Source organism: Vipera berus (assembly GCF_964194415.1).
Source record: "Vipera berus genome assembly, chromosome: 7".
Lineage (NCBI taxonomy): Eukaryota > Metazoa > Chordata > Lepidosauria > Squamata > Viperidae > Vipera > Vipera berus.
In genome coordinates, this window is record NC_138209.1 from 19106061 (window position 1) to 19120524 (window position 14464).

At 37.9% G+C, this 14464-nt stretch overlaps 1 protein-coding gene across 1 annotated transcript in view; it reads right to left on the reverse strand.

The window, feature by feature from the left end:
• Positions 1–14464, reverse strand: part of STPG2 (sperm tail PG-rich repeat containing 2) — a gene marked incomplete at both ends in the record, with an annotated part of 219181 nt that overhangs the window by 116237 nt on the left and 88480 nt on the right. Inside the window, one exon of the mRNA XM_081333337.1 lies at positions 4895–5060. Within this exon, the coding sequence (XP_081189463.1) occupies positions 4895–5060 (166 nt within the window). The remainder of the gene's footprint in view (positions 1–4894; positions 5061–14464) is intronic.

A 14464-nucleotide genomic window follows, 5' to 3' on the forward strand; every position in this document is an offset into this window, starting at 1 on the left:
TTCATGACACAAAACATTAAAATACTGACTACTTATTGCAAGCGTAGTCCAAACCCAGGTGGTGTTTTGAGAATTATTGTAAAAGCTATTATTTCTCAAAAGCACAATGAAGTTATTGATAACATCTTTTTTGTAATCATATTAGCTATGATACAATGCTGCTCAATTCAAATGGAAGAAATTATTTCTCACAACTCCATTCCCCATCTGCAATTCTCCATATTATATTACATCTAATAATTACTACTTTAATATCCATTTGAGTGTAAGCGAATACAGCAGAAGAAACTGCTGCACAAGTAAGAGACATTTTTAGAAAAAAACCTAAACAAATAAACAAACAAAATGTACATCTTACTTTTTTAAAAAAAAACTGTCTTCAGGGCATTACGGGTAGTATATCTTCCTCAATACTTTACAACAGAAGTCCCCAACCTTTTGGGCACCAGGGACCGGTTACGTGGAGAGAGGATTTTCCATGGACTGGGAGGTGGTGGTTTTGTGCGCTGCCTGCATCCTGTGGATGGGGCTTTCCTTGTTTGTGTGAACCAGTTGCTGGCATGCTACGGCCTGGTACTGGTCCACAGACCAGGGGTTGGGGCCCCCCGATCTACAAGAGGCCTGGAAATTTAAGAGCTCTGCATAGTAGCTTAGCTGTTTCTACTATTGCACTCTTTTGGATAGAAATCTCTGATGTTGTTCTTTGACCCATTGTCCCAGCTTAAGAGTCACAGCCCTAAGTGCTCCTACTGGGACCACTTTGGTCTTTACTTTCCACCTCCTCTCCAGGTCCTCCTTCAGATCCTGGTATGTCTTCTGCTTCTCATACACCTTCTTATTGATGTTGTTGTCACACTTCCAATTTTTAAATGAACATTTTAATTACAGTAATAAAATAATACAAAGTAAAGTAAAAAAGAAAGTAAAAAAAGAAAAAAGGAAGGAAGAAAAGAAAAAAGTGAGATAAAGAAAAAAAAGAAATATATAAAGAAGTGATTTCCAATCTTCCTCACAAGTATAAACAAGTTTGGTAGCACTTTACCCCCTATAAGGTTATAAATAGATATCTCTTCTTCCAATACACATCCCTTATGTATAAGCAAACTCATAAAATACCAAGTTTTCAATCCTGGTATCAGCAAAAAATCCATAAAAGGTTTATAAATCTTTTATTAAAAACATGCTTTATTTTAACTTTGATCAAATAAACCAACTATATATTCCTTTCGTTTACTTCTGAAAATCTTTAATTCATTCAAAAATTGTCAGAGCATTTGATCTCTTTTCAATTCTTTGTCCCATCACAAAGGTTTCATTGTGTCTTTAATCTCTGTTTTGACTTACAGTGGACAAAAAATTGTTTCCCACAAAATGCTGTTTATTTTAAATAATAAGTTCCAAATAGTAAGTTCCAAATTCTTATTGTAAAAATTTCAATATTCCAAATTTGTCCAGACTCTTGCATTTCTTACTTCAAAATCTTACTTAGGTTTTTGCCATTTATTTCAAGTTTTAAAACTTATAGTTGATTTTCTTTTGTTCAGAAATAAAAATGGGCTTACTATGTGACTTTTTAAACTTGTTCCAAATATCTCTAATAGCTTTTAAGATGGTTAAATATGCAATTTCAAAAAGTGGTTAGAAACCGAGGATAGCAAACTCAATATCATTTAAAGGCTCCACTGTGGTCATAGGCTTGATGACTGATCCCTTCGTCTCTCAGAGCTGAAACGGACACAAGACAACTGTCCTGCAGTCTCCTTATGAAGAGCAGCGATATCAAGCACATGTGGGCACAAAATGTGATGGATATATGTTGTTATATGCACTCTTTCATTAGAACATATTACACTTGAGCAACACAAGCTGCATTGGTTGCCAGTATACTTTTAGGTTCAATTCAAGGTTCTGGTATTGGCCTATAAAGTCCTATAAGACACAGGACCAGGTTAATTTTGGGGGTCCACTTCATCTTGGTTATATCTACTCATCCCACCTAGACCAGCAGGAGAAGTATATTATGGGTCTCATCTGTGAAAAAAGTGTCATCTGGTGAGACTCATGAAGAGCGCCTTTTCTGCCCTGGCACCCATCCTTTGGAATAGCATCCCCCCAGAACTTAGATTGGCCCTGACCATGCCAGGCTTTCAGAAGGTCCTAAATTAATGGCTCTGTCACTGTGTTTGGTGATCCAGTGATGGTGAAGAATTTTTACAATGGTGTTGTAAACTCGACACAAGGATGGATTTTGGCTACTGACAATGGTTATTTTTGTTTTATCAGTGTTTCATATTTTTATTATATATTGTTTTTATTGGATTGTTACTTAGTTACTTAGGTGAGATTGGTGGCTTGAATATATCAATCAATAATACAGAAGTTTGCTACAACTTTATCTCCAAGCCCACATGTAGAAAATACAATGTAGGTACCTCAGGTACCCCTTGCACTACCTTTCAAAAGGGCATTGAGTCAATGAATAGATCATGGTAAAAACCCAGAATCCCTATTCAAAAGGTTACTATTTCGACTTTCTGATTTTACTTATACAGCCTGAGAGTATAGTTTAAAAGCTTTAAATACTTTCGGCTATTTTGGAATACAATATTACAAGCCAAAAACTAAGACGATATAATTAGTTTTCACAGTACAGTACCTGTTATATTAAAAGGAACTGGACAAAGTCATAGAAAAAGTGGACACAACTACTTTAATGTGGTCTGTCCAATTAATTTTGAAAATAAATTTTATTTGTTAGTTCAAGTAATTTCCTGTGTGAGCGTGCCAAGAAACATAATGAGTTTTGCCAATGATTCAAACAGTAGCTTTTAGAACCAACATAATGAATGAATAGCTGTAGAGTACATTGTTTCATGTTATTACTAATTAAGTGTTAAACATCAATCACATAAAAATTGCACCAAGCAAGGCTCATATTATCTACCAAATACAACGTAATAGAAATAATTATAGATGAGACTAAACTGCATTCCTTTCACACATATACACACAGAGACAGATATATATCTATACTTTCAAAGTAGCAAAATTTAAATAAATATTATACTTATATACTCATATTTAATAATGTTGAATATTTTAAGATAGTGCTTAAAATCATAAAGTAGCTTTATATTTTATACTGACCATCATTTTACTGAAATAAAATGAACATTTGCTGATCCATTGATGTATTTTAATTTTATTTAATATACAAGAGTCTCATATTAACGAAATGCCTACTCAGATCCAGAAATCCTTTGGGAAACTAGTGCAGGTTCGCATCCCACCAGGCTCAAGGTTGACTCAGCATTCCATCCTTCCGAGGTAGGTAAAATGAGGACCCAGATTGTTGGGGGCAATTAAGCTGACTTTGTAATAATGCCACTTGGGGGGTGTATGAAAGCCCTAATAAGCAGGCATATACATAGAATGAAGGCTACTGCTAAGCTTGTAAGCCGCCCTGAGTCTTCGGAGAAGGGCGGGATATAAATGGAATTAAAATAAATAAAATAAATAAAAAATAAACACAAGATCTTTCCACTGGACCAATGGCCTTTATTTGTGTCTAGAATGAATCCTATCACCTCAATCTCTGAACACTGATTGCCACTGATGCATTTTTAATGTAACAATTCAGAGTGGTAGATCTACTGTATGTCTTGGGGTAAAAGATTATGCTCTCTACAGTGATTTGCTTAAACAATCTGGCATATTTTTTCACTAGCGCAGGTTGCAAGGTTAACCTTCAAAAAGGCTTTTCTACAGTAGCACAGCAGAAGATGCAGCAGTGCTTCAATGGGTAAGATAAGCCTGTTGGTTTTGTAAATAAATGCTCAGCATAAGGCCTAAATTGTGTATGTCGCATTTTAACTCCCATAATTTCCAATTTGCATGGCCATTATTGGGGACAAGCTGAACAAACAGATCATTTTCCATATGTAAAAACATGGCATAATATACAAAGAAATCTTGCTTATAATTCTCATTCCTGCATTTGATGTCTCTTCCTATTTAGAAACTTCTCATCGTGTATGACAAAATCTATCACTAGATTCCAGTTTCTTAGTATTCTTAGTGGTGGTGGTGATGGTGGTGATAGTGATACAAGCCCCATGGACATTGACTCAGCTCTTGATAGGTATATAAATTAATGGTATAGGATTTCCTGCCTGAGCAGGGGGTTGTACTAGAAGACCTCCAAGGTCCCTTCCAACTCCAGATCCACGAGTTATGACAAAAATTGACCTCCTGGTCTGTCATCCGGGCCTAACGTTATCAAGGTCTAACCAGTATTTGTCCCTTTTTATCTTCCAGGTACAGCAAGTTTAGCCAAGTGCTACCCTCTGCTGAGGGGAATTAAACTTTCCTAATATTTCTTTAGGGACGCGGTGGCTCAGTGGGTTAGGACGCTGAGCTTGTCGACCAGAAGGTCGGCAGTTTGGCGGATCGAATCCCGAGTGCCGCGTAGCAGAGTGAGCGCCTGTTACTCGTCCCAGCTTCTGCCAACCTAGCAGTTCGAAAGCACATAAAAATGCAAGTAGAAAAATAGGGACCACTACAGTGGGAAGGTAACAGCGTTCCGTGCGCCTTTGGCGTCTAGTCATGCCGGCCACATGACCACGGAAGACGTCCTCAGACAAGCGCTGGCTCTTCGGCTTTGAAACGGAGATGAGTACCGGCCCCTAGAGTTGGAAACGACTAGCACGCATGTGCGGGGGAACCTTTACCTTTAATATTTCTTTAACCAGCTAAGAAGTTAAGACAGCCAGTATTACATCTTATGAAGCTGTTAAAAATAGATGGTAAGCGGGCAGCTGAGTATTTAGATGACACATCATCATTAAAATGTATGGAGCTATAATTCTGTTTGAAAATTATATAATGTGCTTACCTGGTATATCGTCCTCGGTCTTTAATGCATTTTCCCTAAACGTGCCACTGAGGAAAGCCGCATGTCTTCTTCTAGCCACTGCAGTTCTTGGAGGCATATATTCACTCTTACCCTGTGATTTCTCAAACGATTTATGAACCTCATAAGAACCTGGAGGTGGAACTGCCTATGATTTAAAAAAAAAGTATAAGATAAAGCCAGGCGCCACAAATTATGTTAGTGTAGAAAAGCTACAATTAAGAGAGAAAATGCTTAAAAAGCACCTGAAATTTTAAAACATGCACACTGTAATTAAAAGTTTAGAAAAGGAGACAGTGCAGGGACTGCCACATCCCTGCTGTTCCATTTGAATTGTGACATGAACCATGATAACGTCTCTGGGCAGCACACTCACTTTGGCAAGCCCTATTATTATTTAGTTGTTAGCAGAATGGAATGTGGGAATGGCCTTGGGAAACAGGAGGAAGAGCTGCAGCCTAGACAACATCCTGATGAACAAAATTTGAATCTGAAAGAGGAGGGGCAATGAAAGCAACTCAGAAAGGATTCTCCCTACTTTTCAGAAGAGTAAATGGAGGGATGGGAGGGTTACTATGAGACTGGCAAGAGAGATTTAGCCTTGTGACTTAGTCCAGACAAGAAGCACAGCCAGGAGTAAAGATAAATCTCTATCTATACTCTAAGGCAGACATGTCAAACACAAGGCCCGGGGGCCGGATCAGGCCCGCAAAGTGGTTTCATGTGGCCCGCCAAGCCATCCTGGAAACAGTGAGGGAACGGCCCCCACTGCCTTGGCCCTGGCCCAGAGACCCTCCTTCTGCCAGAGACGCCCAGATCTGTCCCACTCCTGCCCAGGCCCCCATAGGCACCTTTGATGCGAACGACGTAGAGCTGGCCATGCCCACCCAGTAGGCCATATGCACTCTAGCCACGCCCACCCAATAGGCCACACCCACCTTGGCCCTACCCACCCGCCCCACTGAGAACAACTGCAGTGCTGATGCGGCCCTCAATGAAATTGAGTTTGACACCCCTGCTCTAAGGTCACATTAACAGAATCTTGCAAATGTGAAAGTATCCTTTCCATGCCCTAAAGAGAGAGCTGTATTGTCACTTTCTGTAAACTAGAAAGCAGATGGTGAAGATTTAAATAATATGAATATGCTAAGTTTAGTAAAGTATTCATATATTTTGGCCACAAAATCAAGGATCTGGCTACGTTTGTATTTCCAGCAAAAAAAAAAAGCTTTAAATGCAATTAGGATTCACTTACTGCTATGCTCATTTCTTTCTACACTACAATTTTAAATTCTTATATTAGGAGTTTTTTTAAAAAAAACAACCAGACATGGTTATTTATGTTTATATACTGGGTGCAAAATCATAATATATTTCCTTATTCAGAATTTCTTAATTGAAAAGTTCTTGCTTTATTCCAATTAAAGTGTTAATTTATCGAAGATGAACCTGTTTATTTCAGATTTAATCATGTCCAATTAAACTAAAACATTTAGTCTTTCATCATTTCTAAACTCTTTCTGCTAAGTTCTTTCAGTATGTTAATCAACATCAAAGAAACATTACTATTAATAATGACAATAATAATTTTAAATTAACTATCACCAGTTGTAAGGAGCAGATGAAATTTTTAAGTGCACCGAAACCTTTCTCAGAATATGCAAATACATAATTTTGTTTTAAATGCACAGAGAATCTCTTCGCTGTTATTTTTTTTAAGTACTGGAATATTTTTATTGTCATTTACTTGAAATTTTAAGGACGCTTTTTTATTTGTGATGTGCAATGGCACAGGAGAGTAAGAAAACAAAATGCTATGGAAGATGCTATAAAAAGGATGAGAAAGAAGGGATTTGCATTTGCACAAGTGTGAGCACAGTACATATTATTCAAATCAATGCAATGCTAAGAACTTTAAAGTGATGTAGGACAATAAGACACTGCTGAAAATCTGTTCAAACTTACCGAGTCTGACTGCTTTAAAGAATCAACTGATAATGTGACTCTTATAGTAGTCATATTGCAATTAACATTATGAGGTTGCAACATATATGTTTATAACTGTTTAAATTATTATCTCAATATGTTCTAAGCACAGCAGAATGGTTATGATACAACCCTCAATCATACAAGAAAAATCTTACAAAAAAGCAAAAGTAAAATTAAATATTTTATATCTATTGTAAAATGAAGCGCTGCTTTTCATCTACCAAGTTATTTTCAGGCCTGGAAAATCAGCCATGATGACTGCCAGTTTGCCTCACTCGTCAGCTATGCATTTAACAGTTTTAAAAAGTTAAAGCTGTACTGCTGATACACAGCACCATATAACCTGCAAAACAAGGCAACGCATCTCTTAATTATGATGTCCTGACAAAGTAATGCCAGAAAGGTGGCATGTATAGAGAGATTCTATATATATAATAATTATTATATAGAATTATTATTAAGGCTTTGTTATGTACTGGGCTCATTAGTAATACCACGTGGGCTGCTGGAGCAGCTAACGACTCTCCAGTAACCCAGACTACAAGTCTCCTGTGCTGCAATTGGCTATCTCCAGGCGGCAATGGTTGCTTCAAACCTATTGGCTGCCGCCTAGGGGCTAGAATATATATTGCGGCTAGTTGCAGCCATTTGCCTGTACAGATCCTGCACGAAATAAAATATGAGTTTCCCTGTACTCAGTTACCTCGTCTTCATTCCTGCGCCAAAGAACCCACTATTTAACAGGCTTCACTATACAGCCTTTATTTCTGAAAAGATAAAAAATGCAAGACTGTACTGTATTTTGGAATACTTTATTCCATAGACACTTTTCTTCCCTGGAAGACCACAAGGAACTGAAAACATGTTCCTAAGAAGAAATTCTGCTTTTCCCATGTTTTTGTCAGCTGTTTATTCCTGCCCATCCTATCAAGAAAATCTGCCAATCACTTTTTTCTTTTCTTGTTCTATTGATTTATTCTTTTCTTCAATTTTCTGAGCTATGGGCTACCTGAACCCATAATGGGCCCATTAAACTTTTTTAACTTTATGGAATCTTGTCCCCATATCTCATATTGACTCTAAGATAAACTAAGCTAAGCATGGGGAAACATGTAAATAGTACCATTTCTTCTCACAGTAAAATGTACACATGGCAGCTGCCTAGACTTTGTTAGCTAAGGAAATCCCCACAAGGAGTTCCAATGCATTAAATAAAAGGAAAATCTCAATCAGGTTTAGCTCAGCTCATAGTTTTCTTGGAATTATAGTTCACCAACCAGTGGTTCCTTCTATGAAATTTTTCAACCTCAGTCTAGCCCAGGAGTGTCCAACTTTGGCAACTTTAAGACTTGAGGACTTCAGCTCCTAGCCAGCATAATCTAGTCTATAGTCCTGTACTTCCAAGTAGTCTCTCATCCAAGCTTTTTAAAACTAGTTACATCAGCAAGGGCAGCATCCTATCTTGACAATGCATCAACTGCAAGAGTAATTGTACCAACTTCACTGGGTTATCGATGGCACCTGGGAATAATTTAGCAATTATAGATCTGGAGATATTTATTTAAAATTGAAAAGTCACTTATGTAATAATAATATAGCAATAGAAACAGCACACATAAAAAATTAAAAAATAGCACCATATACCCAAATGGCTCTTTAATAATTGTTAAAAATACAGAAAAAGCATGTTTTAAGGTCTATCATTCTACTTCAGATTACATTGGGACTGAATTAAAACGACATCGTGTAGTTTTGTTTCAACTCTACTTCGCACCTTCTGTTCAACTTTAAATTGAATATTAGTAATACTTTGTCACAAAGGAAAATGACCCGTGGATAATTGAGACAGGGCATGTAATATGCTTCTATTTAATTCTAAATATGTGTGGGATTTGTGGGGGAGGTGCTTTTGGCTTAGCATAATTCATAAACATAGCTCTTTTGGTTTATAAACCATGGGCTGTCATGTGAACCCAGTCAACTGTAACTCAACAAACCAAAATATATGAATATATGAACCCAAACAAGGCTTCAGTTGCTTGGCAAACTGCAAGAGAAGTTATCATTGTTGTGCTTAGCCAGCCATCTCATAGACTGTCAAAATAGCAACACAAAATCTGGAGGGATAATTGTCCCCAAGGAAGAAGGAGAAAGAAAGAAAGAAAGAAAGAAAGAAAGAAAGAAAGAAAGAAAGAAAGAAAGAAAGAAAGAAAGAAAGAAAGAAAGAAAGAAAGAAAGAAAGAAAGAAAGAAAGAAAGAAAGAAAGAAAGAAAGAAAGAAAGAAAGAATTTGAGGAACTTTATAAAGGAGACTATCGTTAATTAATACCACTGAAGAACTGAGATGACTTATTTATATGACTGAGCCTTATAATATTTGCATAAAGCATCCCATTAAGCATTCCTGAGAAGCTACATCTTAATATAGCAAGATAATTGTAACAGTAAAAAATATGGAGATAGTGTTTGAATTTGCAAAATTTTCAAACTTTTAACATGTTTCTATATTTAATGGTCAAGAGTGCATATTATCAAATTCTAAAATATTTTTATTTCTTCAAAATTAAATATATGCAAGAAAAAATTACACAGCTTAGAACAAACTCCAGTGCACTATTATGAAATACAAAATGAGAATGCTTCTCAGAATTAACATGTAGCAAATAGCTATAATCTATTTGGTTTTTCAAAAGAAAAATGTGCTAAAACACCTACGTACAAAACAGTTATACTGAATGACCTCAAAACAAGGAGGTTAGGGTTAGGGTTGATAAGTGGGCTAATACAGTTTATTTTATGATCCCTGGAGAGGCATCCCTGTTTTATTAGAAAACTGAAGTTCTCTGCCATTTCAGTCAGCAACTGATGGATATTAGCTATCATTTTATTTGGTTGGTTTTCAGTGCTCACCCAGGTTCATCCAAAACAAGCTAATATATAAGCAAAGGAAAGAAATGAATTTCTGCTCTCTTGTGGAGGACACATTTAGCTGGAATTCTAATCTTTTTTTTAAAAAAAAGGCAGTATGTGAGGTTCTCAATAACTGTATTTTTTCTTTCCAAATAAAAGAAGCAAACTTACTTCAAAATACCAGTATAAATTACAGCATATTCTTCATTATTCCTTATACATATTAGGTTAGTAAAGTTAGTAAAAACAAGACCAGGAGCTGACTGTGGCTCAGACCATGAGCTTCTCCTTGCAAAGTTTAGGCTTAAACTGAAGAAAGTAGGGAAAAGCACTAGGCCACTCAGGTATGAATTAAATCATATCCCTGTTGAATATACAGTAGAGGTGACAAATAGATTTAAGGAATTAGATCTGATAGACAGAGTGCCTGAAGAACTATGGACAGAGGTTCGCGACATTGTACAAGAGGTAGCAACCAAAACCATCCCAAAGAAAAAGAAATGCAAGAAAGCAAAATGGCTGTCTGAGGAAGCTTTGCAAATAGCTGAGGAAAGGAGGGAAGCGAAAGGCAAGGGAGAAAAAGAAAGATACGCCCAATTGAATGCAGAATTCCAGAGAATAGCTAGAAGAGATAAGAATGCCTTCTTAAATGAACAGTGCAAAGAAATAGAAGAAAACAATAGAATAGGGAGGACCAGAGATCTTTTCAAGAAAATTGGAGAAATGAAGGGAACGTTTAATGCAAAAATGGGCATGATAAAGGACCAAAATGGCAGGGACCTAACAGAGGCAGAAGAGATTAAGAAGAGGTGGCAAAATTACACAGAAGAACTATACAAGAATGAGCTTAACGTCCCTGATAATCACAATGAGGTGGTCACTGACCTCGAGCCAGACATCCTAGAATGTGAAGTGAAGTGGGCCTTAGAAAAACTGAGCAACAACAAAGCTAGTGGAAGTGACAGTATTCCAGCTGAGCTATTCAAAATCTTAAAAGACAATGCAGTAAAAGTGCTACACTCAATTTGCCAGCAAATTTGGAAAACTCAACAGTGGCCACAGGATTGGAAAAGATCAGTTTACATTCCAATTCCAAAGAAAGGCAGTGCCAAAGAATGTTCAAACTATCGCACCATTGCACTCATTTCTCATGCTAGTAAAGTCATGCTTAAAATCCTACAAGCTAGACTTCAGCAGTATGTGGATCGAGAACTACCAGAAGTACAGGCAGGATTTCGAAGAGGCAGAGGAACTAGAGATCAAATTGCCAACATACGCTGGATCATGGAGAAAGCTAGGGAGTTCCAGAAAAACATCTACTTCTGCTTCATTGACTATGCTAAAGCCTTTGATTGTGTGGATCACAACAAACTGTGGCAAGTTCTTAAAGAGATGGGAGTACCAGACCATCTTATTTGTCTCTTGAGAAACCTATATGCGGGTCAAGAAGCAAGTGAGAACTGGACACGGAACCACTGATTGGTTCAAAATTGGGAAAGGAGTCCGGCAAGGCTGTATACTGTCGCCCTGCCTATTTAACTTATATGCAGAGCACATCATGAGAAAGGCAGGGCTAGATGAATCAAAAGTTGGAATTAAGATTGCCGGAAGAAATATCAACAACCTAAGATACGCAGATGATACCACTCTAATGGCAGAAAGTGAAGAAGAACTAAAGAGCCTCTTGTTGCAGGTGAAGAAGGAGAGTGCAAAACTTGGGTTGAAACTTAACATTAAGAAAACCAAGATCATGGCATCTGGCCCTCTCAATTCCTGGCAAATAGATGGGGAAGAAATGGAGGTAGTGACAGATTTTATTTTCCTGGGCTCCAAGATCACTGCAGACGGGGACTGTAGCCAAGAAATTAAAAGACGCTTGCTCCTGGGGAGGAAAGCCATGGCAAATCTAGACAGCACACTAAAAAGCAGAGACATCACCCTGTCAACAAAAGTGCGTATAGTCAAGGCTATGGTCTTCCCAGTTGCAATGTATGGCAGTGAAAGTTGGACCATAAGAAAGGCTGAGCGCCAAAGAATTGAGGCCTTTGAACTGTGGTGCTGAAGAAGACTCCTGCGAGTCCCTTGGACTGCAAGGCGATCAAACCGGTCAGTCCTAGAGGAGATCAATCCTGACTGCTCTTTAGAAGGCCAGATTCTGAAGCTAAAACTCAAGTACTTTGGCCACCTAATGAGAAGGAAGGACTCACTGGAGAAGAGCCTAATGCTGGGAAAGATCGAGGGCAATAGAAGAAGGGGACGACAGAGAATGAGGTGGCTGGATGGAGTCATTGAAGCAGTAGGCGCGAGCTTAAATGGACTCCAGAAGATGGTAGAGGACAGGAAGGCCTGGAGGAATGTTGTCCATAGGGTCGCGATGGGTCGGACACGACTTCGCAGCTAACAACAACAACAACAACAAATGCCACTTTGCAGGTTTTGCAGAAAAATCAGGCACAAGATCTGCTCACACAGACTTTGTCTCCCAATCAAGAAAAGTCCTAAGATGATACTACCAATTTATGCTCTTTAGGAAAGTAATTTATGACTTTCTATGAGATACTGATATTTAAGGAAACCTTTAGATTTAATTCTTGTCTAAACATTTTAGGACAATGAATCTCCACTAGGAAAGAAATTAAATATTTTTCTCATTTTCCTAACAATGTCTCTTCTATAAAGAAATTAAATCCATGAAGATAACTCTCAGAATGTAATTATAGCAAACATAGTATTCTATCTTGGCCATCACTTCCAGAGAAAATAACAATAGTAAATGATTGCACCTTTTTGTCAAATAAATTAATATCTTTTTTATTATTTTAAGGTACCCAAAGAACTAATTTTGTTTGCAGTTTCAACTGGGTAAACAAAGCTTGCATATTATGCCTGTTATTTTGGAATAACAAAATAATACTGTGCATGAAATGTTGGGATTATCTAAACCAGGGGTGTCAAACTGCCGGTCCACAGGCCGGTTGCATCTTACAGAGGCCGCACCCACCCCAGCTCCAGCAACGCAAAAAAGTCACAATACCTCGCGAAACGTCAAATGACGCGGCGACTGAACATGATCTGAACAGTTAATATTTAATGGTGTTTCACACGGCCAGAAAAGTTTAGCTGACACATGCAATGGAATAAGTGCAATGGGCTATACCACAGGTCTGCAACCCGCGGCTCCGGAGCCGCATGCGGCTCTTTCAGACGTCTCCTGCGGCTCCCAGTCCTCTGCCATGTGCAGTCCAAAAAAAAAAAGTGGGACTAAAAAAGGTTCAAAGAATCAATTCAAATATGCAGGGTAGGTGCATATCTTGCCTTGGCTCCACTCTTCAGTCAAACCCTGTTCTGCGCATGCGCGCATGTACGTGCATGTGCACACATTTTTTGCGGCTCCCAGTTTTTCCTTTTGTGAGGGAACCGGTTCTGAGTGGCTCTTTCACTGTTTCAGGTTGCTGACCCCTGGGCTATACCATTTAAGAGAGCAAGGGGATTATTACAGTAATATTTTCCAATGTTATACCTCTGTGAATACAGAAAAGCAGAGCAAAGAAATTCTTAATTTCTGATACAGATAGTCCTTGTTTACCGACTGCCTTGTGCAACAACCATTCAAAGTTACAATAGCACTAAAATAATAACTTTGTGACTAATCCTTGTCCTTTACAACAATACAATATCTCACAGTCACATGATCTCCATTTGCACACTTCATAACCAGCTTGTAACAGTTAAAACACAAGATGGAAAAAATATTGCAGTCACGTGATTTTTCACTTGACATCCACATTGCTTCACTTAACAGCCAAAGGTAAAGGCCATAACCCCATTGCAGTCATGTGATTATCCACTTAGTGACTGCAGTGCTTAGTGACCAAGTTGCCAGTCCCAATTGTGGCTGCTTAGTGAGGACCACCTGTACAGTACATTTCTAAGATATGAAAAAATGCATACAACAAATTTTAATTTGATTTCCGATGGAGGAAAGAAATGTACAACTTCCATGGAATTTACGAAGGGCAATGGAGGTGGAGGTAGATAAATATGAGAAAGATGGCGGCTTCACATATTCTAATTCAATTTACATTAAGCATTGTTTAAACATGTCATAGTTACCAGGAGTAACTATGAATGGAATGGAATGGAAGAATGGAACAATCAAAATCCTTCATTTGCACAATTAGCATGTGATTTCTATTGAACTGAACATGCATACTGATTTTTTTTGCTAACGCAAATTGAGCCTACATATCAGAAGGTCTTGAATTTTTAAATCATTATTTAAATCACAATTTGTCTCCTTTCCTTCCCCACCTGGAATGAGAGAACTCAACCAAGTGGCTCCTTTCCAGAGTGACCTCTTATAAATCGAGACCATTTTTTCCTTAATCTATTGGAGGTCACTTGAACTTACGTACATGTGAAAGACAGGTTAATTTGCAGTTGTGGGATTCTAAGAAAAAGCAAGCTTAACAAATTGCAAAAAAAAGCCCTTCTGTTTGCATACTCTGAATTACCTTTTTTTCTTTCAAATCCAACCACACCCATAATTCACTCAGAAGCAAATTGGCAGCCATTGCAATCCTTTTAGCACAGGCAGAATGGGGATGCTGAGTTCTTGGAGAGCTGTGCCTCTTAACCTCAGCCACTTTAAGAT